General features: G+C 36.6%; 1 protein-coding gene across 1 annotated transcript in view; it reads left to right on the plus strand.

Moving 5' to 3' along the window:
* Window positions 1–24,930, plus strand: part of TM9SF3 (transmembrane 9 superfamily member 3) — a gene marked incomplete at its 5' end in the record, with an annotated part of 45,880 nt that overhangs the window by 7,847 nt on the left and 13,103 nt on the right. Inside the window, 8 exon segments of the mRNA XM_082764187.1 lie at window positions 350–545; window positions 7,053–7,175; window positions 10,424–10,584; window positions 12,865–12,942; window positions 14,914–15,045; window positions 15,539–15,705; window positions 18,283–18,377; window positions 20,269–20,399. Of these exon segments, the coding sequence (XP_082620313.1) occupies window positions 350–545; window positions 7,053–7,175; window positions 10,424–10,584; window positions 12,865–12,942; window positions 14,914–15,045; window positions 15,539–15,705; window positions 18,283–18,377; window positions 20,269–20,399 (1,083 nt within the window).

Raw genomic sequence — 24,930 nt, forward strand, 5'->3', positions numbered from 1 at the left:
GATGAATGTTGCCCCAAAACTTATAAAAAGTTTATTTATGTTTGAGACTTCTGCTTTTCTCCACTTCATCTCACTACGTCTTCTGCTTCTCTTTCAAATTTATGTTATGAATTCCCCTCTTCTGATACTTCAGGGGTAGTCTCTCAGCTAAATCTTTTAAAGGAAAGCAGGCTGAAAATCTTGTTCTATCACTTCTGTCACCCCCCCCAAAAAAAAACCACCAAGCTGTCTTTAAATGAAACCATTGCTTGTGATCGAGTGTCCTGCTTTGATAGTTACATGAATGAGATTCTAGAATATCTTTATTGCTGCTGGGCTTCTCATCTAACTCAATAACTTTATTTTTCAGTATCAAGATAAAGAGGAAGTTGTTCTATGGATGAATACAGTTGGACCTTACCACAATCGCCAAGAAACATACAAGTACTTCTCTCTCCCTTTCTGTGTGGGATCAAAAAAAAGCATCAGCCATTACCATGAAACATTAGGAGAAGCACTTCAAGGAGTTGAATTGGAATTTAGTGGTCTTGACATCAAATTTAAAGGTAAGCAATTGAAAACGCATTTAGTTGCTTTTAAAAAAAACACGAGCCCGTAAAACTTGATTTTTGAGTTAGAAGAACTGGAAGTCTGCTGTCGCCAGCAACTGAGTGGCTTTCTCACTGTTGCTTCTAATGCCCTGCAAGGTTGCCTGTTCCTGTTTGCTTTTCAATTTACAAAGTTTACAACGCCCCTTAAGGAAGGTGCTTGCAGCAGATGCATGCTTCTGAAATAACTGATTATGTTTTATAGAGTTAAACTAAGCTTTCTGCATATGAGTGATGAAAAGTATATTTACTGGAATTAATATTCTGCAATCATCAATTCTGACAACGCAATTTTTTTCTGTCACATTGAATACTTCTAAACCCTCAGCAATTGGAAAGGAGGAGCAAGTACTCAAGAACTCAAAGTTCTTCTCTAATAAGTTAATTATTATGTCTGTCTGTTTACTGTCTTGTTTTAAATACCTTTGGCAAATACTTCTGTGCTATCACGTTGGCTCCAATTTCTTGCAGATCTATTTCTTGGTGTTATTGAATGAGACTTCTACTGCAGAATTTCTCTGGTCTGTGTTCTTTGGTACCCAAAGTCTTCCCAAATACTGTAACTGGCAGTGCTATAAGTACCAATACAAGTACCAATAGATTCATTTTGTTTATATTGAATGTAACATTTATATATTTAATCCAATTTGGGAGTCTGTGCATGCATCTTAGATACTTTTTTTTTTTTTAACCTTGAAGGCTATGCTTCATTGCATCAACAATGCTTAACTGGATGGAGAATGTAAGCATAACGTCTCAAGTCTGACCATTTGCTCAGTCTTTGCATGGGACTTAATTTCTGTAGGTTGCAAAAGTTTTATCCAAAACTTGGCATCTCCAAAATTAGAGGCTTGATTATACTTGTGTTATAAGGTGGATAAATGAAGTAAAAAAGTAAAAGTTGGTTAAAATCACGAACACTTCAAAAAGTTTTAAGATATAAGTGATTGCATCTCTGTATTAAAGGAATTCAGAGTTGAATCTTTCCTTCAAGAGTTGAACTGTGCCTGCACAAACAGTAGAAAATATTCCTGTTGCTGATCTGCAAGATTTGTAGCCTGCTGAAAACTTTAATCAGTGTGAGGGAAATAGCTTTCATGTCAGAGCTCATAGAATATGTTCAGAAACAAATTGGAAAGAACAGAGAGGGCAACTGGCAGCAGTTCAACATGGCTGTGAAAATTAAGCAAAGCTTCTGTTGACAGAATACGATAAATATTTATTTTTACAGCTGGTTATGTCTAATTTTTTGCTGCCTCTAATTGCTACATCTCTGCGAAGAGATTGTGTTATTTCAGGGACGAGTGTACTTCCTGGATGCAGCACCAGACTGAAAAGACATAAATACTGTTAGGAGTGGTGGCACTTTCTCCATCCTATTCCTAAAGCAAAGTAAGGTTTATTTCACCATTTTATCCCCCCAATTTAAAGCCACGACTAATTTATTCCCCTGTCATTATCAACTTTTTGCCAGTGCAAGCCTGCGAGTACTGTAGCAGATTGGGCTGCTCCTCACTGCTTGGCACGTCTGTCCTGGGCCTGCCTCTTTCCTTATGGACCTGGAAGTAGTAATTAGTAGTCTGTTTTTATAGTGGAAGTGCTGAGACAATATTGAGGGAAGGACTGATTCAGTGTCAGGAGCTGGCTGAAATGCTTGGAGAAATTCTTCTCCAGAGGTGCAAAAAAGCTCGAGCCTCTGCTGTATCGCAAGTATGTGCAGCAGTGAGGCTGGGTTAGGCTTGTGAAGCACAATCTTCTTGTTCTTCCTGAGAACAGATAAAACAGATGAAATTTTCAGTTCATCTTTTGCCTCCTCTTCTAACCACCTTATAGGATGAAATTTTATGTGGTTTATCTTTCCAGAATGTTTTCTGCCACTTCTGAGAGAAATATGCAGAAGCAAAGCATTAGGCAAATCCATTCTTCTGTGAATAATTCTCAAATACTTCTGTAAAAGACTTCAATAATTAAGAAATTAAGATGCTTGCTTCAGTAACTTCCATTTAACAGTTGGAAGAAAGGTACATAACACCTGTTTTCTTACACAAAAATAAGTTGAACTAAGGTGACTGAACTTTAATTTAAAAACAAATAAAAATGAGTTCCTTTCTTGTCATCAGAGTTTGACTTGACTGCAGTAACAGGTAAATGTGAAACTGCATCTTGCTCATCACATTCAAAGCATTATTTAGGATGCAGCTGTCAGTAACTGAAGTACTACAGACTGGATAAATAAAACTGTCAGTCGAATCAGTGGAGCTTGTCAGTATTTCTGGAACAGAATGAGAAGCTGCAAAATCAAGGCTCTGCAGAAATGTATCCTGCCAGAAAGGGAGGTTTGTACTTGTATGCTCACAGTGGTGACTGGTGGGACAGATCTACAGGGTAACCAGGAATCCATGAAGTAGTGTTCCTTGTTGCATTTGCAGATGTCATCTGAAAGGACACCTGTGGCCATACAGGATAGCTGGATTTCCCTTTGGTTACAAATATGGACAGTGTTGGGGTTTTATTGTAGGTCTCAAATCTGTATAAGTATTTTTGTGAAGAAAGTAAATTAACAACATACGCTTACCTTGTAATAAACCTTTAGGGTTTTAGTTAGCTTAATTCTCTTGTCAAGTTAAATCTAGAATAATGATGTTTTCTATGTAATATGTCAAGTTCTTTATTCAAGCATTTCAATTGACATCTTGTACACATTACACCTGAGACCTAGTGAATTATTAAACATATTGAACATTGCCTTCATAGCAGCTTCAATTAGAAAATTATTGTTTGACATTGCCATTAGTACATTACCAATTAGAGAAGATGAATTTAAAGGGGAAAGGATTTTTTTAACATACTGAAATTTTGCACTTATTTAGAAATGTTATTAAGTTACTGTACTTCTGAGTAAGAACTCCTTTCCCAAAACTTCTCCTCTGCATCACCTCTAGACAATGTGGCGGGTGTTCAGAGTGATGTTCAGTGTACTAGGAGATGGGCAGGTAGAAGGCTTTATATGGTTTATATGTCAAGTTTATGCATCTGAATGAAGCCTAATTGATCAGATTTAATGGGAAATTTGAGATCTGGCATAAGTGTACCTCCTTTTGTAATACATTTTGCTTTCATTCTCTTGTAAAACTTTGTTATTGTGCTACAGATGAACCTGCAAATACCTCTTTGGTATCCCCGAGGTAGGTACTATGCAATACCTGTCTCAAACTTCACATTCCATAATCAATTCACATGTCCAAACTTCACATTCACTTACAACCATAAGTTGGATTAAAAAGTATCTAACAAAGGCAAAACTTAAGATCTGATAAAGTTGCAATGAAGTAGTCTTTGGCTTCCACAGCCACTGAATGCCCTTCTAAGCTACTTTTATTTAATCATTTCACCCAGTGGGCTTAAGTGTAGCTGTCTAATCCTGTCCTGTAATTAAAAATAAAAAAGGTTTCTCCCAAGCAACAAGTGATAGGACAAGAAGAAATGCCCTTAAGTTGTGCCAGGGTAGGCTTAGGTTGGATGTTAGGAAAAAATACCTTCATTGAAAGGGTTGTGAGGCATTGGGGCAGTCTGCCCAGGGAAATAGTTCAGTCACTGTCCCTGGAGGTATTGAAAAGGTGTGGCTGTGGTGCTTAGGGACGTGGTTTGGTGGTAGTCTTTGCAGTGCTAGGTGAGCAGTTGGACTTGATGATCATGGAGGTCTTTTCCAACTGAAGTGATTCTGCAGCTCTGTGAATCACAGCTCAGCACTCCTGCCGGCTGGCGCAGTTCTCCTCGCTCCCTTTGCCTGGCTTCCTGGAGGAGTTGTTTTAGGGGAGGCGGGAGGAACTGGACTGCACAGTGTGGCTGAGAGTGAAATGTCTGCTGTTAAAATCATGCATGTGTTTTGCAAGAATTAAATGAGGTTGTTTGGCATAATTCTACTGGCTTTTCGTGTGTGTGCACTGGATTAACTTGTAACATGGTTGATGGACAGCTGATTGTTTTATTGCTGTGAGGGCTTCTTGGTGTTCCAGATGCTGGAAGGAAAAATCCATGAAAATGGAGGAAGGCAGCTTTTTGGTGACATGCTGCTATCTGCAGCCTAAGTCGGACATCAGTGCCATCATTTCCCTTCAAACGATATTTCAAAGTCTTTTTTACAGCAGCAAAACCCAGTATTTACATCCCCCAGGATTAGATGCAGAATGGCTCATTTCAGTTAGCAAAAAAGCAAAATCCTAGGGTCTGAAAGCCCATGGCAGAACTTGGCATTGTCTTATAATCTAATGCCAGATTTGTTTTAGTTAATAACTGCAAACAAAGGCTGCTGTATTCAGGCTAAAATGGGAAAAGTCTCTCAACAGAGTATATATGTGTGTAGTTCATGTGATTTTATTTTAGTAGTAGCACTTACTCCCATTCCTGTGTGCTGGTTCAGCTGTTTGTGTGGCTTTTTGGTGAATGTACAGGCAGGAGAGAGAGCTGCTTAAAAATAACCTGGCCCATACTGCTTTCCCTAGATCAGGCTCCGATGCTCTGCAGTGCTTCATTTAACAGGCTCTACCAGTTGATATTTTTGAAGTAACTTCACCCTATTTTAATTCATGTGTGTTGAACCTCTCTGTGTTGAAGAATCCTATAAGATCGAACATTAGAAAGGGGCTGTGTGTTACTTGATTATAGCATGAAGCTGCTAGAGAGGGAAAATAAAATGCCAAGTATTATGGAAAAAATTAATCCCTACTTAGCAACAAATCCAGAAAGTAGGCATTATCTTTTTTTGTTGTTCTTTGACTAATGTCAAGGTGACTCAAAAACCTGTTAAAGTGAAAAAATGCCAAAGACAGGCTTGGTTGTGTGTGTTGTTTTTTTTTTTTTTTTTTTTTTTTTGTTAACGTCCTCCAAAAAGGATAGGATGCAGCTCAACAGTGGTATAAATGCAAATTGAGGCCTGGATTTCCAAGTCTTTTCCCACTGTAGTGCCAGCTTTAGTGGCTTTCCTCTCCTGAATGTACCTGTATGGATCTTGAAGGCATAACCCACAGATGCTTCAGAATGCTGGCTTGAATGATTTTGTTTTTCTCTTTGTTCCCAGCCTTCTAAATGTCTTCAGAGCAGTAAAATGTTTGTCTAATGTGTCAATTTGGGAAAACAATTTTTTCTTCAGTGTACATATGAGGCTTAGAATGCATTCTTTACATCTTGGAAGAACTAAAAATGGAAAATGTTAATGTTTCCATAGGAAATAGGAGAGGGAGTTGCATTTACTCCAGAATAGCCAGTGGCACTATTTTCTCCAGGGCTACAGGAAATTACTCCAACTGTGCAGGACTGCTCTTGGTTGATTTCTTTGCTTCTCCAAGCGGTACATCAGATTTGCTTGACCAGAGTTACTGTCCGTACTTCTGTTTTCACAAATTGTTGATATCAGAGATAGTATTTTGAGTTGGAAATATTCTATTTATCAGTGTTTTTTTTCTGTATAGGTGGTTGTTTTCTTGTTAAACTTTGTAGTAGTGTGTAGGAGAGCTTGAGTAAGCTGAATTTTGATACCAAATAGAGCTTTATTTGGGGCTCAAATTAATACTGTCTACTAGGAATAGATCCCAGTTCTCAGTGATAACAAAGGAGAGAGCTGGAAGCTGGGATTTGTTTACATTCACTTTATTTTTTACTATTTGGAGAGCAAAACATTCACGTAGAAGCAGCTGTTATTTTTATCTCTAAATCCATTGCTGCCAGAGTTCTTGTAGATATGAGCCCTTTTGTTGTGTTTCTCTTGAAAAGGAGATTGAGGTGTGAAAACGTGGCTGTTAACCGCATTACTTCTGATTTGTAGACGCTGAAAAATAACTTTCTGGCTTGAAGGGGTGGATTTTTTAATTTCCAAATGCAGCCTCTTGTGCGTTCTTTGCATTGTTCCTACTTTTGTTTTCTGTATTTTTTTTCTTCTATCTTTACCCTGATTGCTTTGTTTCTTTCTGTATGCTATCTTCTTGAAATTGCTCAGAACTTTAAAATACTTTACTTTATAATGAACAGTATTCCTAGTGCCAATGGGGACAGTCAATGAGCCTGGAAATATTAAAATGGAGAGTGAATATCGTCTATAGTTTTATCTATTTGTTAATAATTTCATAGCTTTTGTTAAAGTAAGTGTTCTCAGGATCTATATGTCCAGATAAAGCTACCATCAGCAAATGGATCTTCATCCTGTGCAGGTAAAATAGCACAAGGATACTTTGAAACCTTTCCTTATCCAGTCAGTGGGAAGCTTCTTCATATGGAAAGGTAGAATTACAAGAACAGTCGTGTAATTGCTTTAATGGTTCTGTTCTAAATGTCCTTTTCTGTTACCTACTTGAACATAGCCAAGAGGAGTTAAAGACTCCAGCAGTGCCCATTCTTCCATCTGCTTGGTTTGTGTTTGGTTTGAGCCAGCTCATTAATAAATCATTAACAGCGCTTTAATTTTTTTTTCAGACGATGTAATGCAGACTACTTACTGTGAAATTGACTTGGACAAAGGAAGAAGAGATGCCTTTGTGTATGCTATCAAAAATCACTATTGGTACCAGATGTATATTGATGACTTGCCGATATGGGGTGAGTGATGTGCACTAACAACTTGATTGCAGCTACAGGATGACAACCCACTGTGCTAGTGGGTTTTGTGAAGTTATCGATGAATAAGCTTCATTACAAGAAACTCACAAGCATGTAGAATTTATGTAACCAAATAATACAAATGAGATAAAGGGTTATTGCTTTGAAAGAAGAGATGGGCGACAAGTACTAACGAATTACACAAGCAGCAAAAGCCAGTTTTGTTTCTCAGCTACTGATTTAATAATACTAAATTCTTAGGGTTGAATTCTTTCAAAGGTTCAAGTAATGATAATTAGATAGGTCAAAGATAAGGTCCATGTTAGCGTGTACACGAATCACAACTTCTGTAAAACATTGTCTCGGTGTTATTTTGGTAGTTCCTCAGTGTGTTAATAACACAAGGTCTATTTGATTTACTTATATGGTAATCTTGTGGCTTTTAACAGCTTTGCATGTGCAGTCAGAGGTTATACGGAATAGTTTAATTTCATATGTTCCTGTGCAGTTCTTAAAATTGATCTTGCTGAGTATTATTAATCTGGTCTAGAAGTGCTTGTGTGTTGTATCAGTTTTATGTGGCCTTACTGCCATTGTCTCATAAGCTCTCTGTTTTTGTCACTCCCCTGTACCTAGTCACAATCCTAGTAAAGAAAGCTCTGCACATTACACTTTGTACTTTACAGTAATAGTGATCAACAAAACATCCCAAACTCTAACCTCCCTGTTGTTGATGTAAACTGAAGGGAAAGGAAAAGCACCACAAAACTCTGTTACAGTAAGGTTTTTGTTGCCTGCGTTACGAGAAAGATATGAAACCCCACAACACCTACAAAAATACAATTTAAACCTAATAGTAGAAGTCCTTCGATCAGTAGTATGCTGAATGATGCTACCCGTCATTTCTCCATTCTGACAGAAGCTGGGTTTCTTTTTTTAGCTCTTCCTTACAATTTCAGTTGTTTTTAGAAAGTAACTGACTCTTGAGTCCTAGCCAGAAATGCTAGAGCTTTATTTATCTGTTAGTCAGGAAGTCTCTTACTTTTTTATTTTTATCTCTTTTATTTAAGAGATACATTAGAGTGTCTGACAGAAGGACTTGTACCATCTTAGTTCTTTTCAGCTGGTTTGCCTAGGGTGTGTAACAGCTCTGTGACAAGGTCCTAATTAATCAGTAGCCTTTACTGTGCTTCTTGTACAACTTCTGGAAGGCTTTTTTAAAAGTGTGCATGAATGACAGTTATTGCTACAATATTTTTTAAAATGTTTTTGACCTTTCAGAAGGAGGGGGAAAAAAAGCAATAGATTTTCATAGATTGGCGGCAGCTTTAGACTGCCCAAGGGTGATGGATGCTAAGCCGGAACCATGTGTGGCTAGTCTCAAAAACTTTTTTTGACTAATTTTTCTTGTTTTGTTTTTGATTTCTTTTTGTCAGCTCAAATACTGAAGAGCAAATATACTTACTAAGCTTTCCACAAACTTACGATTTTAATGATCTGAACTGAAAAATCCATGTTAACGTGAATCTGGTGTTCTTAATGTTCTTCAGTATTGTGCTCTCTATGTGCTAGAAGTCATTCCTAGTGCTACAGCTTACAAACACACGGGCTCTGGGTATCATCTTCTCTGGGCTCATCCAGATAGTTTTGTAGTGCTCTCCTGTCTCCTGAAAACTTGAGTTAAATTCATGTTGTGTGTTCTTCATGGTTTTCCACCTTAGTAAGGCTTACTAATGTCAAAGTCAGTGTGACATATGCACAAACATTAATGTTAGACATTATCCTTAGGAAGTCCTCAGAACACACAGTAAGGAGTACTCTACTTTTCAATAATGTTCAGGTGTGAAATACCTTTCTTAGCAGTTGGTGACTTAAATTAATGACCTCAGACTGGTTTTTGAAGGCTTTTGAAGGCTTGCACTTTATGTTTTGACCTGAAAAGCACAGCTAACTCTTTTTAAGTGCATTCAGATAAAACTGATCAGTTTTCTATTTTCTCCTGTGCTGCTATCCCGCAGTGGAGTAGCTAGGCTTGTCTGTTTCAGGACATCTCCTGAAGTATATGGAGCAGTGTATGAGTTCACTCCTTCAGGTGCAGCAGTTGATCAGAATGTCCTTTAAGCGGTGCAGATCTGTAGTGTCGCAGTTTTGGATACTGCCATGGGAACAGATGGTGCGCCAGGTGTTAGGCTGTATGGCATAGGCACAAACTGGCAAACTGCTTCATGCGTGTGGCATATACGAGGCAATTCTGACAGATGAGCATGAGTAAAAAATACAACAGAAAATACCTCCTTGAAAAATAAAAGTGCATGTAACACATAAGTGCCATTCCTTCACACCTGCTTCTTTGTTGTAACCTGTTTCATGTCCTTCACCTACTTACTCTCTCTCCCCCTCCTGGTCTTTGTATATCCTGGGTGTTTTTATTGTGGGTTTCCGTCTTGTATGTCATCTTCTCTATGATGTTCTTAACATTTAAAGATAATGACTGCTTGTTTTCTTTCAGTGTACTTCATTCTCTGGAATTTTTCTATAGTAGATTATTCATTTTGCAGTAAATTATTGAAAAATAACTTAATCATGGCTAACAAGTGAGCTCTGCTTCAGGAGCTTCTGAGCAGTGGTCAACATTGGAGGTGACCAAAAATCTTCAAGTAAATGATTTTTTTTTTTTTTTTTTTTGGTGAAAGTAACAGAGAGAGTAGTTAGGAACTGTGTTTTTTGGGAAACTATCAGAAACTTGTGTGCAAGTGAGAGCAAAAACTGTGTTCTGGGGGATCAACTAAGGAGCAGAGAATGAAAGCAGAGTTCTGAAAAGGAAGGGGAGTGAGTGAAGGGATAGACTGAACAAGGAGATGAAAAAATATGGAAGTCTGGGACTAGCTTATATTCACAGAATTTAAATTTGTGTTCAGTTAGTTCTTCTTCAGGTGAGAAGTCCATAAAGAAGTCTATTAAATCAGAGGAATTGTCACTAATTCTTTTGTTGCTTGTGCAGTGTTTGTAGCTGTGTGCTTTGATGTTTTAATTCTGCTGCAAAGGGCTTCTTGCAGGTGACTTCAATACATGGACCACACCTTCAATCGCAGTTGATAGAAGGAATATAAGGTCTCTGTGTTCTCTTTTTACTGTAGCAATATTATTTTATAGCTGCCAAAACTTTTGTAATCTGTATTTTTAAGCATAATTACATAACTTTTGAAAAGCATACCTGTAATAGATGCTTAAACTCGTTTCCTGTACAGGTATTGTTGGAGAAGCAGATGAAAACGGGGAAGATTATTACCTTTGGACTTACAAAAAACTTGAAATTGGTTACAATGGCAATAGAATTGTGGATGTCAATCTGACCAGTGAAGGAAAGGTGAAACTGGTGCCAAACACAAAAATCCAGATGTCGTATTCAGTAAGTAATCTGGTGATGCATGTGTAATAAGAAACTTCACATGGTAAAAGAGCTTTAAAATAGTTACTTGTGTACCTACAGCTATGTATGGCTGTAAAGTTATATTAGAGGTAGATGTCTTCACTAATTCAAATATTTTTTTCATTACTGAAAAATCTCAGTAGGTTTATTAAGAGTATATGTAAAATGAGTGTTTTTGAAGTACTTCAAACCTACCAAAGCTTCTATAGTCTGAAGAAAAGTGCTTTGGTAGGAAAGGAAGATGTCCAAAAAGATATGGAGTCTAGAACTGTAGAGGACCCAAAAGAAGCTACACAATTCCTTAATGTTTGGGACATCTGCAACATAAACTTGAGCTGGATTCTGAGCTAGGAGCAAAACCCACTATAAACCTTTGTATTTTGCTGGCAGTTAGTATTAATGCTTACTTTATTTTGCAGTTGCAGTAGAAATTTATCTTATTTGTATTGCCTTATTTATAAAGTTTTCTTTGAAGCCTTCTGCTTTTGTATTGAATTGTTATGATAAAAGGTAATGAATCAATTGTGTTTGCTGATCTGTGATAATGGTTTATTTTTTTTCCCTTTCTTGATTATTTGACATTACTTAAATCTCTAATGGATTACTTCTCTCACGTTCACCACACATATACAGAAACTAGTTCTTAATGCATCATTTTTCTACAGAATGTTGAAGTAGATGTCAGCATAAGATTATTTCAGAGAATATTCTTGCCGCTATTATATTTGCCTTATTTTGAGTAAGTTGTACTGTTTGAAGCACAGGTAGTTGTTTTTAATCTGTGCTTTCTCGAGTTAAGTTCCTGCTGCAAAATAGGCAGTAGAATTTTTGCAATTTTCTGTTTCAAATACCACCAGCATCATGAAATCCATTTGCTCACTTAATTTGGAGCTGGACAGTGCTGAGTAGCTGTCAGTAATTAAAGTAGCATTAGATGTTTCTTTTAAATACTTTTGGTGTACAGAGCTCAAGACTTATCTTCTCATCTCTTTTGGCACCACTGGACAGTTGCTGGGCTGGCATATGTGTGGTGTTTGATTCATGAGTTGTATCTGGCGGACTTAATCTAAGCAGTGCTACTTAATGGCAGATGCTGTAATGAGAAAGGCGTCTACTTAAAGCAGTGCTGAACAGTGCTCAAAGTTTTGAGCTGTTAATCTTGAACCATGATGTAATTTGAATTGATAACATTAATATCATACCCCAGAGTGCGTATAATCTCTTTCAGTTTTAGTATGTCACAGGACTGTGGTGAGTGATGGGGGTATTCAGCTATGCTTGTAAGCTTTCTTCTATAGTGAGTAAGAAAGCATCTTCTAGAAAAGATAGATGCTTATTGTGTATTTAAAATATGCAAAACAGAGTTGCATTAGTTTCATGAACAATAAAAATCATGATGTTTCTTAATCTCAGCATGCTTTTGAAAAAATATTGGCGTAGATTTATATTTAATTTCTGGAATTGCATTTAGAAATTGAATAAAAACAACCTAGTGAAGGATTCTGAAAAATACTTTTTGTACCATATTAGCAACTTCATCAGCACAGTTAACACTTCCAAATCCAAAGCAGTGCTTTGTGGAGCTTAGGGAATAATTGACAGCAGTAATATATGGTGCTACTCTGTGATAGTATGGCCATAAATGTATACTTTTGCAATTGTTTTCAGCCTTGTTTATTGCTAATTGAAGTGTTTACTTTGCAGAATGATGTGGCCTTAAAGATTTTAGGTGGCAGCTTTTTAGCTTGTAGCTTTCAAAATTTTAATGGCTGTCTTTTTTGGGTCCACCTTGAACCCTTTTATCCAGTTTCCATTCAGGCTCCTTGTATCTCAGTTTATGCCCTTCTTATTTCTTCTTAGCATCTGTTTTAAATCTTAATTTTTCTCATCTCCTTCACTTCTGCTGGACTGCTTCTTTTTTTCTTTGGCACTGTACTCAGAGAATTTGAGTACAAGATGCTGATGTCATTGAATACCAGTTTCAGTGCATAGCAGCAAGACGGATTTCACCTGCTATGGGGGTAGCAGAAGTAGAGGAAGTTTTCATCACTCATTGCAACACTGGTAACGTTCTCCACAAGCCTCTTTCTGTACCAGTCAGTACGTGGAAATGTTGAGAAAGGAAGCCTGCAGTCAGAAAGCAATCTTCAGAAAAACATCTAAACTGGATGATTTAAAAAATTTGTTTTGAGTTTCTGCATGTGGGTATAACTGAATATTATAACAAGCTTCTCAAGTGTAAATTTTTTCTCTTTTTAGGTGAAATGGAAGAAGTCAGATGTGAAATTTGAAGACAGATTTGACAAGTACCTTGACCCATCTTTCTTTCAGCACAGAGTATGTACTGTTCTAAGACAACCTTACAAAATAACCCTCTAAAATGGGTGTGTTAGTTCAGAAGATGTCATGGATTTTTTTTTTTTTTTTTTTTTTTTTAATGTTTGCTCCCATTACTGTTCTTCTAAGGAGAAAATGAGTCAGGGCGACCAGTTTGAAGCAAACAGTGATGAATTTATTTCTGGACCTTACAATTATTCCCTCAGTGTCTTGGTTGTATGGTGTGTTGTTTTTTTTTTTTAATTGCATTCTTATTTTAGGTTTGAATTGTCTTCTACACTGAGGCAGATATATATCATCACGCACTGTATTGTTAAACGTCCTGAAATCACCCATCACCTTGCTGTTCTGAATTTCAGGCCAAAAGGTGGTTTGCAATTTTTAGAAAGGAACATTTTTGGGTTTAGGGTTACTTTTTCTTTAAATCGCTTGCCTGTTGTATGCTCTGGCAAGCTGGCTTCTGCCTCCTTTTCCCTTTGCACATTTGTGAAATGGCATTTGGTGGCACAGAGGTGGGAAGCTGTACTTTTTTAATATAAAAACATAATCTGAAACAATCACACCTAATCATAAAGTGAACTTTGGAACTCTCTCTGAATAAAATCTTTCACAAACACTTTGAATTTAATTCTTTGATTGAAACATTGGCCATCCAACGTGTTTTCAGTTTTACAAAAAGCTTAATTGTGCTGGATTCCTTAAACTCAATATTGCTGTGTTGTAAACTGCTTGAGAATTACAAAATTAACTTAATTGAAGTAGCACTCTTGTACTTCAGTTGAAGTACAGTAAGCAATGTAGAAGCTTTCTATGTAGAATCCAGGACTGCAACAACAACTCTTTTTGAACAGACCTGAAGAACCTCAGTTGATAAGGCATAGAGCTACTAGGCAATGGAGGGTTATTTAATAAAATAAAAAAAATCTTCAGGTTAATTATTTCCCCTGTTTATTGTTCCTCATGTCTTTCTGGCCTGTACATCTGAAGTTTTCATCCCATTCAGCAGCTGGCAAAGAAATGTTCCTCTATTTACTTGATGTTGTGAAATTTAATTCTTGTTAGTCTGGTGTATTGATGCAGACTGGAGCCTACTGGACTGCTGTATTAATGGTAAGGTGTTTTGGGACAACAAGAACAAGACAGGCAGGTCTAAGAATGTATGTTTTAAATGGCAGCTATGTTGCTTAAATAGGGTGGCTCCAGTTTTCTTTAGTGCTTCAGTAAATGTCTGCGTGCAAACTTCAAGTGTGCAGCAGATACTAGGCAATTCAAGTAGATACGTTCACATGCTCAGGAGTGATGAAACTTCAGGGACACAGCTGTATAACTCCACTGCTTGTCAGTTGAATAACTACAACTGAATAACTACGGTATGTACAGTTCTGACTGAAGTAAATGCAAAGCAAAAAGGATTAGCCCAAACCAGTTGATAATAACAGTTGTGATGGTTTAAACCTATTACTGCAGTCTCCTTAAGGGTTGTATACTGAGCTACACTTCTTGCTAAAATTAGAAGTTTTACATTCTGTTTGGAGCTTGATAAAAAATAGAAAGCATGCTTGTCAGAGGCCATACTTTGGTCCTGTGCAAAGGAAATGTTTGTTGGTTTTCTGATTGTGAACATACCTTTTCCTAATGCAAACCTCTTTAGGAAGGCAGCAGTACATTGTGTTGCCTTTACTTTGCCCAAGGGAGCATGCATGGAGTTGTTCAAACTTTGCTGGTGCTCAACTAAACTGTGGTACCTTGGTCATGGGGAAGTTTGGCTGTTGAAAAGCTTTGTGTGGTGTTTCACAGGCCAGTTTTAGTGGGGCGTAAGTGGACTATGCAAATCCAGTGTTGCTTACATTAGTGTTGCTTACTTAGCTAGTACTGATAAGCTGTTCTGTTAATCAGTGATATACCTGTATTGGAACAAATCTGAAACACGTTTATGGTTCTGAACCTTCAGGATGTGTTTTCTTTTTGTAGATTCACTGGTTTTCAATTTTCAATTCTTTCATGATGGTGATCTTTCTGGTTGGCCTAGTGTCTATGATATTAATGAGAACTTTGAGAAAAGATTATGCAAGATACAGCAAGGAAGAAGAAATGGATGATATGGTAAGATCTGCATTGACATTTTTATTTCAGGCTTACTAATTTCTCTTCATATGTTTATGGTGTTAGCTGCAATTAAATGGCTTTCTTTGGGTAGACAGAAAACTCCCCACATGTGTCTTGGAACTGTTAATGGTTTTCTTTGTAACATGCTCCTACTCTGTTAATGTTCATACTCACACTTAGATTAAATGGGGTCCATAAGGACTGTGTAATAGAAGCCTGCTTTTACTTCTAAGCGCTTCAGAAGATTTTGGAGGCAGGGAGGGAATCTAATAGAATTTACTGCATCCTGCATTTAGATGGTAATTTTTAGCATCTTAATAAGCATCTGAAGAGTAAACATCTCGCTTGAATGCATCGAATCTAGAAGGAAAGTCATGCTTACACTTGAAGTTGCTTTACTAAATCAAACCTTTAATATGTGATTAGCTTGTGTGTTTGTCATTGATTGTGATGACTAGACTTAATTTTTTATTGTTGTTGTTGCTCCTAGGACAGAGATCTAGGTGATGAGTATGGGTGGAAGCAGGTCCATGGAGACGTTTTTAGACCATCCAGTCATCCTCTAATCTTTTCATCGCTTATTGGTTCTGGTTGTCAGATTTTTGCTGTGTCTCTTATAGTCATTGTCGTTGCAATGATAGAGGATTTATACACAGAGTAAGTGTAATTATGCTGTGCCTCCCACATATAAATGATTAAATGAACAAAATAATTACAAAAATTAATGTCTTAACTGGTCTGGAAAAAGTGTTCAAGGGTTTTTAGCAAATTATCCATAGTAGTATCTAGGGGAGTTCTTTTAAGATTTTGTGACATTTTCTTGTACTATTGTCACATGACTTGATCTCCTTTAACTTTGTTAAGCTTTTTCAAGTGACATTATGAAACTGTAGTTTGCTCCTCTGCAGCATTGCTGGTAGATTATTTGGGAAATAAGTGTTAGAAGGTACTTGGTTTCACTCCTGTTTTCATCTGGAGTGACAGCATTTTCCTGTGTTACTTTTTTTTTCCCCGTTCTGTAAAGATTGTAGTATGAGTTTACTGTGACAATGCATTAGGTCAATTTTATACACGACTCTCAGGACTAGAGATTTAATCTCTTACATTTTTTGAATTAGATGCTTCTCAGCCAGTGTTGCATGCAAAGTTTCCAACAGCAGGTGGTCTTTGGTCCTGACTGGAGGCAACTTTCTTAAAACAAGCTGTACTCCAGTTTCAATTTAACACACCAATTATGGTTCACCTACTTTTCTACCTTGCTTTTGATTTTGGAAACAGGAGAAAAGTTGTTGTGTTTTTTTTTTTTTTTGTGTATGAGTTTTTTTTCCCATTCCCTTGCATATATATCACCTGTAACCATTGGTTTAGCAAGCTGTAATACTTCTGATATACCACTAGAGAGAACTCTTGTTTTTGAATTTAGCTGCCTTTTAATGCCATGTTTACAGATCTACTCTGTAGTCAGTATCTTGGCATATTTTAATTTTTCATAGGGTGTTATTCTCTTTTTGGTGCCATTTGTCATATTTCTGGGTAGGATTATATACACTTTTTAAATTGTACAGCATATTGGCCCTTTAAGAGAGGGATTGAGACTATTGCAGAATGATTGTACACTATAGTGAAGCTGTACGTTAACAATAGCAATTGTAAAAGGCATCGGAACAATAATTTTAAAAATTATGTATACTTAATCTTTTATTGCAATAGGTCTCTATTACTTTCCTAGTGAATTCAGTTCTGTGTGTATAAATGAGCACTTGACCAAACCTCATACAAAGAATTTGTATGTTGAGGAAAATAGCAGGGCAAGCTGGAAAATGCTGTAAACCAGAAGTAAAGAGTGATTGCCTATCAATGTTCTTCAAGTCTTTTAAAACTCTTAGAAGTCAGGCACCTGATACCAGCTAAAAGCCTCTCAATGGAACTTGATCATGTCAGCTACTAATTTATTAATACTGGATTGTATTTTGAGCAACTTCGCCATTAGAATATTTAAAACATAAGTGAGTAACCTTTGAGAATAAGAAATTTTGAGATAATTTTAGATGAGCTGGTCACTTTATGGGTAGCCTGTGTTTACATGTTACTTCAAATTGTGCTTGATCTTCTGGGTTTTTCTGTGTGTTTCCAGAGTGGCTTAAATCAGGAGAGCTGTTAAAGCTGGTCTCTAACTTTTTAAAACAGAAAAACGGTAGCTTTTTCAATACAAAATATATCAGTTTTCTTAAATAGAAATGTTTATTTTTTTAACAAACAAATGTTACTGTACTATCCCTTTAGAGTGTGTGTGACCAGAAGTATATTTACTTAGTTTGCTTATTCCAGTCATGAAAAACGACTGAGATTACTGGATGCCTGCCTTACTCAAAGAAGCAATTTTTCTTCAGAAGCCAAGATACCAATAGTCTGGAATCTCTCAGAGCAACTAATGGGGAGATAATACAGCAAATTGAAATTCTTCTGCTGCTTTTTGCTACCAAAGGATAGCAGAGGGATGTGGGGAAGTAGCTCTATTTATGAATAACACGTCTAGCTATTCTTAGATATCATTTTAAAAATGTGTTTTGGGATGGTTTTTATAATTTAAAATTATTAGCTTTTGCCTGTAAAGATTCAGAAGATATGCCAAAATGAGTGCTTCAACACTTAATGAGGCGATAATTTCAAAATATCTAAACTCTTCTGATTTGACTACTCCATGCTGATTTGTGGCTTCATTATAGTTTCTAAATCAGGTTTTCTAATTTTCTGTAAGATGAACACTTCCAGTCTTACAAGTTAATTTCTGAGGAATGGCAGAAACATCATTCAGAATTGGTCTATTTTTGTTAACATTGGCCTTGATACTAAGCAAAGAGTAACTTTTATCTACAGTAGTTGAATCTTATGCTTAATATTAAATAGTTCTTAATGCAAATCAAAATGCAAGTGTATTTTGGTCTGAGTTGAGACTTTGTACTTAATTCCACTGAAAATTAAATGCAGATTAGGAAAGAATGTTGTATGCTGCACCTCTGTTTTCCATATTGAATTAGATTTGTCCAGAAGCTTTGAATACAAATAGTTCTCATTTTTATTTAGGTTCAGCAACTTATACACTTGATTTTTAATTTTATATTACACGAAACTACTAGTTTTTTATTAACTTATAATAAGCTAAACTTGCGCACTTTACATTTCGCTCTAATACTGTTTGCTTTTCTGTTTCATTTATTAAATCACTTCTTGCAGGAGAGGATCAATGCTTAGTACAGCTATATTTGTTTATGCTGCAACATCCCCAGTGAATGGATATTTTGGAGGAAGTCTTTATGCTAGACAAGGAGGTAAATTGTTTTCATGTTTCAGCACTTTTGGTACATTGTTAAATGGAAATGTTTTCTGATTTACACTGGTATAGAATATCTTCATGGAGTTAGGCCATTCAGATGGAATCCATTAAGGTAGAAAATATTTTGAATATATAACTTTCATGTTATTTTCTATTCCATATTGTCTGTGTATTCTAACTACAGATAGCTGAACTATTTGGTTAATTTAAAGGTAATAAGTACTATTAAAGGTAATAAGAGCTATTAGCAGTTGTATCTTTTATGAATTGCTTGTTATACTCTTTCATATAGTTATGCTTGCGTCATGACATCCAGAGAGTAGTGCAGTCTCTCCCTCTTCTGTAACGTATGCTGTTAAGCAGCTCGCGTCATCTCCAGATGACTGCTACATAGCCCTCCTCAGTGGGTACTGTTGGGTTTATGTTTACTAACGCTGAAAGGATGAGTGTACAGTATCTACTAGGACATTAATTATGAGCAGGGAAAAGTGTTTATAGCAACTTTTTGAAGAAGATTCTTCTCCTTTTCAGTATGTGCTCTGCTTTGTACATACCAAATAGAAAATGAGTATCGGTAGAGAACAGAAACCCAACAAAAGTGACATAACAGATTTGGACAGTGTGTATTCAAGTGCTTCCTACCATACCTCTCTGAGTTCTGACTAATGGCATCCTTGTAGTTCCACTAGCTTCATCCATTCCCCATGCAGCAATGAGAGGCTAATCAGTATCTATTATCTTCTACAGTGCTTTAGGGAAAATAATTCTGGTGAGTTTGCAAAAAATGTGTACCTCCTTAACACAACATGTTAGTACTCAATGTCAACTGTACTGAAATCCATTCTGAGTTTGGAGGTTAGATGTCTATATTCATGTGTCGTATATATCAACCTAATGATTTGTAGGTAAATCAGTTATTGATCTAAAATGTTGTACTTTGCTCTACAGTTGAGCCAGATTTGCATTTTGTCTCCAGATCAAATGTAATAAACTGTGAAATGCTATAATGTTGGCTTATGGTGAAAATGTATATGATGGTCTTGAAAAGTGTGTGCTGTTTTTTCTGGCTGTTTTCTATTCAGTGCATCTATGTTCTGCATAATTAATATATATATATATACACGGTATTTAAGAGCTTAGAAGGTGAAGGGAATACAGAGTGAAAATTTTTAAGGTATTGCCCAAGAGGTGCTTTGGTTTAGAGCTCCCCGAAGAGCTCAAGATATGGTAATAACTACTGGCAAGTGTTGCTGTTTCCTTAATGTCTGAGGCTTAGAAATAATTTCCCTTCTAACTTTTCTACTGTTGAAGATACCACAGCTCAGTTTTGCTGTATGTTAAGTGCTGTGGTGTTTTGCTTTATACCAAGGATAGGCAGTTCTTTAGTGCATCCTGAATGTCTGGAGTCAGCACAGTTGGGTGAAGACAACCTGGAGCAGGTGTTACCTGAAAGCAGTTGTACTAGTGAGCTGTCCCCAGAGCACTGCAGAGCTCTACTTCAGTGCTGCTGTAATACTGGGGTGCGTACAGGTTCTGCTATCTCTGTCACTGCTAATCTGTAGCCCGAATACACTCTTAGGTTTCATACTGCAGTTTCTTTGGCCAGCTTAGTCAGCATATGCTCCCAGCCAGAAAGTGATCACACTATCTCTTCCTCTTGTCTTTTCACCTGGCCTAATAAATTGATTAATGTGCTGCATCTTGCTAATTTCCAAGAGCCAATTAAAACTGTTAGTTGAATTTTGGCTTTTGTATCCTTTTATGTTGTTACTTTTTTTTTTTTTTTAATCTTTTGGGAGAGAGGAAATAAACACCTGAATTCTGGAGAGCTTGCTGGTATTTTGTTTAAAAAGTTACCAATTCCATTGGAATGTTCCTTCTTACAGGAAGGCGATGGATAAAGCAGATGTTCATTGGAGCTTTCCTTATTCCGGCAATGGTGTGTGGAACTGCCTTCTTCATTAACTTCATTGCCATCTATTATCATGCTTCAAGAGCTATACCATTTGGAACCATGGTGAGTCATTTTAATGGAGAATTTAAACACCGCTGTAGACACAAGAAAACTACTTCTTAATCAAAATACAATTATGAGTCATAGCTTTAGCTTTCTAGTTAGAAATGTATTCTGAGAGGGTTTAAGTTCTTCAAGTATAATTTGTTTCAATCACTACAGCTACTGGGTGCCAGCAACAGTCCTCTCTGCTTAAAATGGCACTTCTGCTTTCTGTTTAATCTTCATTCTGTGTCAATCTGAAGTACAGCATGGAAAGTTAGTAACTTGATTTTTTTCTGGATGACCAGTGCAAACTGGCTATAAGCTACAATGCAATACAAAAAATACAAAATAACTTTTTTGGATGGAATAGTCATTACTTTTCACGTTTGTGCTAGTTATAGTTACTTCCTCATTAGTAGTATTTTTAGTGCCTGCCTACGTAGAAAATTTATACATTTATTGAATTAGTTGTTATAAAACTATTAAGTACAAAATCAAGTTAAATGTGCATAAACTTTTTGCTTAATTTTTGTGGTTCTCTTCTTCATGTAGTTAGGTTAAAATTTTATCTTTGTCTGCTATTATTAATTGGTCTGTGCCCCAAAGGAATATTGTATTCATTTATCTTTCCTAAGCTTGCAGCCATGTACAGTACTGTCAGAAAGGTTTACAACAGTCATCTCTGACATGTGTAAAGAGGCTCTGTTTTACTGCTGAGCAAGCATTTGTGATATCAGATTTCTCACTTGTATTCCCATTTGGAGCTCAGAATTGCTGAGGGAAGGGAATTCCACCTGGGTTGAAGTTTGTCTTGTAAATCTGTTCAACTGACTTGTGTTTTAAGATCATGGAAACATGTATGTGTAAAAGCAAACGGGAATATAAATCTTCAAGGGTCACTTAATCGGGATGTTAGGACTCTTCATACACAGTGATTTTAATGATCTCAAGGTTTTATGAGTGTTTGAATCATTATAATTGGTCATAAAACTTCAGTGGAGTTAGCAAACTTTTAGTAGGAGTGGGTTATGGATTGGAAACTTCATCAGAATAAATAATGCTCTAATGATTTTGAATTAACTAACGAAGCTGGTTTGTAGAAGGCAATGAAAATTGTTTGAAATTACCATGTTGTGCTTCAGTCTGAAGTCCCTGGGAAGGTTTCTAGCTACATGGATAAGATACCTTTGTATCTTTCTGCCTTCGTTTTTAATGTAGTGAATCTTCCACAATTCTCTGCTGTAGACTTGGTGCTGATTTCTTGTTTTCGGGAAGTAAAATCTCTGTCAGCTAAATATACTAAACTCAGAAATGACTTCATTTGCCCTAGAATGTCTTGAAGCCGACCTTCTTGATTTAGCTGCTGGCAAGAATTAACTCTTTTTGCTTCGGTACTGTAAAACTGGAAAAAGCAGATACTGAGTTTGAAAAGAATCACCAAGCTAAAAGGTTGCTAAAACTCTATGCTTAAATATGGCATCCTGTGCTTTGCCGTTTCATATTGCTTTTTGCCAGTGAACCTGTAGGATCAGTCTCTTCTCTGTGACTTAATCCCTCCCTTGAGACAGATTTTTCTGTTGAAGGTAGGCAAGAGCAGCTGACAGTGCTGTCAAACCAAGGTGACCAAACTAACATGAAGTGGCTACTTCCATCTGCCTGGTATATGCTCTTCTGCATTTTGTGTTTAAATGCTCGGATTGATTGGGCCCTTCAGGACCTTCATACATGTCACTATCATTTCAGTCTGTTTAGAACATCAGAGCTTCATCCACCTGGAGTATCTCTACTCCTGATGTCTGGAATCTCCTGAAAGATGTTGTAGGTACTGGGAAGATCCAGAATTTGTTTGTGAAATCATTTGTCAGTCTTTTCTCTGTATGTAGCCCTTTTGGATATACATGCAAGCTGCACTGTTACAAACATTACGCTGGGAAATGTTCTGTGAGAAGGAACAAAAGCTTTAATTTCTTCCCTGGGATATCTTTGTTGCCTTTTCCTTCAAAATACAGTAAACAACGTGACAGATTTTATTCAAATATGAGAGTTTTTTAAAACCCAATGGTTTAACACTTCTAAATCCCTAGGCATATGAAATTGATATAAAAAACTGTGTTTTATTTCACCTCTTCGTCCTTATAGATACAGAGTGAGTGCAGTTCAGTTCTTTGGAGTCCAATCTTTGTTATTTTGTAGTTGCTTTTTTTTGTTTAAAATATCACATCACTGCTGAACACGGAGTTCTTCTGAAGGTGTTGTACACCTTGGCTTACCTTCTGTTGATTTTTTGCAAGTATTTTCAATGTAATGATCATTTTTCTATTTTGTTGTGTTCGAATTCTAAACAGAAAATGGATCACGGGACAATTGAAATAATTTTAAATAGTGGCACGTGAAGTGAGCTCTTTACTTTTACAAGGAATGTGATAGTTGTCCTACACAAAAATACTTAGAAAAGAATCATGGGATCATTAAGGCTGGGAAAGACTTCCAAGATCGTCTGGTCCAACTGTCCCCCAACCACTAATATTGCCCGCTAAAGCACGTCCCTCAGTACCAGGCCCAGCCTTTTCTTAAACACCTGCCGGGATGGTGATTTTGCTACCTCCCTGGGCAAAATTATTCATTGAGTAAAAATCATTGAGAATTACTTATTAAGTAATGCAGAATTTCTGTAGAGTACACCATGATGGAATTTAAAGAGGCCACCTTAATGCTGGCACTTCACAAGTTGTGACTGAATACGTTGTTCTATGTAATACATAATTTAAAGATTCTCATTATGGCTAGTATGACTAATATTCTGACTGCAGAATCCGAACAGCTTATATTGAACTACTTAGATTGTACCATTTTTGTTTTGAGCGAGCAGTTGGTTCCTGTATGGCTAACATTCCAGTATGCATTTTTAATGATTTATTTAAATAAGATTATTCACACAGAATTTCTCTTGGGATCAATACCCTAGTGTTTGCATCATTTACACCGTGTATAAACTAGAAAGGTTTCCTCTGACAGATAGCTTAATCCAGGCTGCAGCCATCTCTGACAGCTTTAAGTTGAGTATTGGCTGCCACTGAAAATGGTCGACCTGATATCACCACAGGTTTTCGTGCATTGAGCCAGATCAGAAAATGATCTGGCTGAAATACTCCTGGCTAAAAATAGAAGGAAGGAAGGAAGGAAAACCTAGTAATGTACATTTAGTGGACTGATTCTTCAGATTGCTTGAAAATGACTGTGGAATCTTTGTCAAAAAACACATTTATGCTGAAATAGATACAGCTTAATTTTTTACTACATTTTTTACAGTTCTGTTCTTTACACAAAGTAGCACCCTAGATTAGCAATATAGTTGTAATAAAATTAATAACACTGTATTTTGAAGCCTTCTATTTTCTTGTTGTGTATGATGTCTTGGCAGATTTTGTGTAGAAAACTGTTTCACTGTACAGATTTTGTACCTCTGTACTGCGGAAGAGCTTCATGCTGTCTGAGGGTGCATTTTTGGTAAATGACAGGAAAGATCAAGCTGCTGCTTTGACAGTTAATTTTTATTGCTTGTCTCCTTTGTGCATTAAGCAGTCAAGGCACCGCAGCCTGCCAGTAGCTGTTTAATATTAGATATGCTCATAAAAATTTTAATTATCACCTTTGAATGAAGTTTAATCTACAGTTGTCAGAAAATATGAAACACATGGCACTCAAACATAAATTATATTCTTCTCAACAATGTTTCCTTTCAAATAAGGAAAACTGAATTCTACACATTCAGTGTGTAGAGGGCAGTAAATATTCTTCCCCCTCCAACCTAAGTCACATATTGATTTATTAATAAGATACTTTATAAAACAAAAAATGCAGTGGATGAAATAAGTATGTTTTAATATACAGGCTTGGTAGAAAAACTCATGTCATTTGCCTTTATTTTTATGGATTATGGAGAACGTGTGCTTGCTTTTTCACTGAAAAACTGGGATTTCAGATGTAGATCTGTCAGTTCACATAATTTGTGTTTTCTGAAATGGTAGGTAACACCGTTCTCTGAATTTCTCTTGGATGATGTTACAATAATACTTCTCTTAAAAGGCTCATTAAGACCTAATTCCCACACCTCTGCCTGCTATTATTGATTCTTTTTAAAAATAATAAAAAAAAACTTTAGCCTCCCTCTGCCAGGAGGTGCTTCTGCGGGAAGGCAGAGCATGCCTCTGTGTTGATCCTTCCTTCGTTTCCTCTTACCATTTGTGATGGTAAACCAGAGGCCAGCTGAGCTCCTCTTGCCATTGTAATCTCATTCTTTGAAGGTCATGAGGCAGAAATCATTCTTCTTTTTTTTTTTTTTTTTTTTTTCAGATAAGATACTTATTTACCCTACTACCCTGTGTTTGCTTCAGATAGGCTTTACGCTCTCTAGGCTTAGGCATTGCCCAGTCTGCATCATCACTGCCCTAAGCAATCTGTGGCAACACGCAATACCCCTTTAATTTGGGAGGGAGTAGTGTTTTCACCTCAGATCTAAAATTTAAAGGAATATGCCTGAAATGGCAGA

Source organism: Aythya marila, assembly GCF_965140915.1.
Source record: "Aythya marila genome assembly, chromosome: 7".
In the NCBI taxonomy this organism is placed as follows: domain Eukaryota; kingdom Metazoa; phylum Chordata; class Aves; order Anseriformes; family Anatidae; genus Aythya; species Aythya marila.